Here is a 2,091-nt window from a genome sequence, read left to right on the forward strand (position 1 = left end):
GGGCTCCCGGGGGCTCACGCCCCGCCACTGGCGCCAGCCTGTCATGAGGCTGCTGCCTCCCGCTTCCCCTACCTTCAGGCACATCCTGGGGCACGTCCTCCGGACGAGGACACTTGCGGGGTCTCCCAGGGCGCCGACGCAGCCTCTCCTCACTGGACGTGGGGACAGTGCGGCTGTACTTGGGCTGGCGCCCGCGGGGCTCATCCTCAGCAGGGTTGTAGTCACTGTCCTCTGCAGGGAAGTGGACCAAGACGTCAGACAGAGACCGGGAGAAGACTGAGCTACATAAGACATGAGGAGGACGAATCCTACCTTCAGGGTCATCAATAGCTCCAGCATCCATGATATCGTCATCTTCCTCTTCTTCTGGGGCCTCCTCCTCCTCCTCCGCAGCCTTTGGAGCAGATCCCCCCTTCCGCAGACGCCCTTTCTTCAGAGCCAGCGCTGAACCCGCTGCCACGGGGAACAGAACGGACACTCTTCACCAGACCGTGGGTGGGGATCAGGTCCTGACACTCGAACCCTCCCGGTCTCCGCAGAGAGGTCAATTTTCCCCGGCCCCCAGCACACACCTGGCTGGAAGTGCCGCTCTTTCATGTGGTTAATCAGCGTTTTCTTGGAGATGCTCTTGTACTGACACATCTTGCACTTGAACTGCTGCACCACCACTACCTCCATCATCTCTTCCAGGGTCTCCATGTCCGGTTGGTCCAGCTCCTCCCCACCATCTGCCTCTCGGGCCTGACCTGGCTGCACAGGCAGCTCCAACACTTCCAGCCGCTCAGTAGGGTCTGAAGGGCCAGGCTGGTCGAGGCACGTGGAGGTGGGTCCATCAGCAACAGCTTCTATCGCCAAGCTATTGGCCAGGGCAGAGGTGGCCATCTGGGACACCATGGGGGCACCTGAAACGCCAGAACCAGCTCAGCCAAGGAGCAGACCCTCACCTACACCCCGGCTGCACTCAAGCTTGGGGCTGACCACGAGCTCGGTGACATGCTCCTGATAGCCAGCATGTCCCGGGACACTGGTGCTAGCACTGAGGCTGGGACACCTGCTCCAGACCCTGCTCCTGCTGGGCTTGGGGACAGCGACAGCCACCACTGGATGCCCCTGGGTGGCACACTTACCATCATCGGGGCCCTGCAGAATGAGGTACTGTGTAGTCTCTGCCCCGCCATCCTCGGCACTGGTCACAGCAATGCAGCCTGTGAGGAAGAGGAGAGCAGAGCAGGGGCTGTAGAGACACTCTGGCTCCCTGGGGCTCTCCAAGGTTCAGACGCAAGCACGAAGGGGCGAGGAAGGTCTGGCTCTGGGCTGCTGGCACCGCAGCTGATGGAGCAGCTGGGCAGAGAGGGCAGCCACGGCAGCCACCAGCTCCTTGTCAAACCCTCCAGCAAGGCAAGGAGAGAAACCCCTGCTGACAGAGGTCTGTACGTCGTCACGTACGTGTCTCCCCCTCATCTCTCGAGGCGTGGTGCAGCAGCAGCTCCCCCCCAGGCCCCTGAGCCATTTGCAGCTCTAGGGGCAGAGCAGGCAGGTCTGCCCTGTGCTGGCTCTGCAGCACCACTCACTCTGGATGATGTCAGGCCCGATTGTGGACTCAATGATCTTGTCGATGGCAGAACCCAGGTCTGAGGAGGTGGATGCAGTAGAGTCTGACACGATCGTGGCTCCATCAGTGATGACGCTGGAGTGGACCAGGACTTGTGGGGACTCTGACACCATGACGGACTGGCTCACGGTAGAGACGCTGGACACCAAGGTGGACTGGGCAATGGAGGATGAGTCTGGCAGGTAAACGCGGGGAATGCCATCTGTGCTGGAGCTGCTCTCCGACACCTCTTCCTGGCAGGGAAAAAAAGAGGCCAGGAAGAGCTCAGCTCAGAGACCTTTACCAGGCCAGATCCTCGGTGGAGCCAGCATGAGTAACACCAGTTTACCAGTGTGCCACTGCAGACTCGCCAGGAAAGGCACCAGAGCGATTCCTCTGGCACTGCCAAGGACCCCAGAGCTCCAGGGCTGCTCCTGCTCCCAAGGAGAGCCCTCCTCAGACTGGCGAGCAGACACCCGACTGGTCTAACAGCACCTGCT

The 2,091-nt window shown here is 61.1% G+C and overlaps 1 protein-coding gene across 1 annotated transcript; it reads right to left on the reverse strand.

Moving 5' to 3' along the window:
- Positions 1-72: 72 nt before the first annotated feature.
- Positions 73-1,845, reverse strand: LOC104501392 (zinc finger protein 335-like; the record flags this gene model as incomplete). Its single annotated transcript, XM_010145192.1, has 5 exons — positions 73-231; positions 313-453; positions 573-902; positions 1,128-1,205; positions 1,572-1,845. Coding segments are annotated over 5 exons (982 nt in total), but the record flags the coding sequence as incomplete, so codon positions are not given.
- Positions 1,846-2,091: the final 246 nt, after the last annotated feature.

Source organism: Buceros rhinoceros, unplaced genomic scaffold, assembly GCF_000710305.1.
Source record: "Buceros rhinoceros silvestris isolate BGI_N320 unplaced genomic scaffold, ASM71030v1 scaffold37401, whole genome shotgun sequence".
Lineage (NCBI taxonomy): Eukaryota > Metazoa > Chordata > Aves > Bucerotiformes > Bucerotidae > Buceros > Buceros rhinoceros.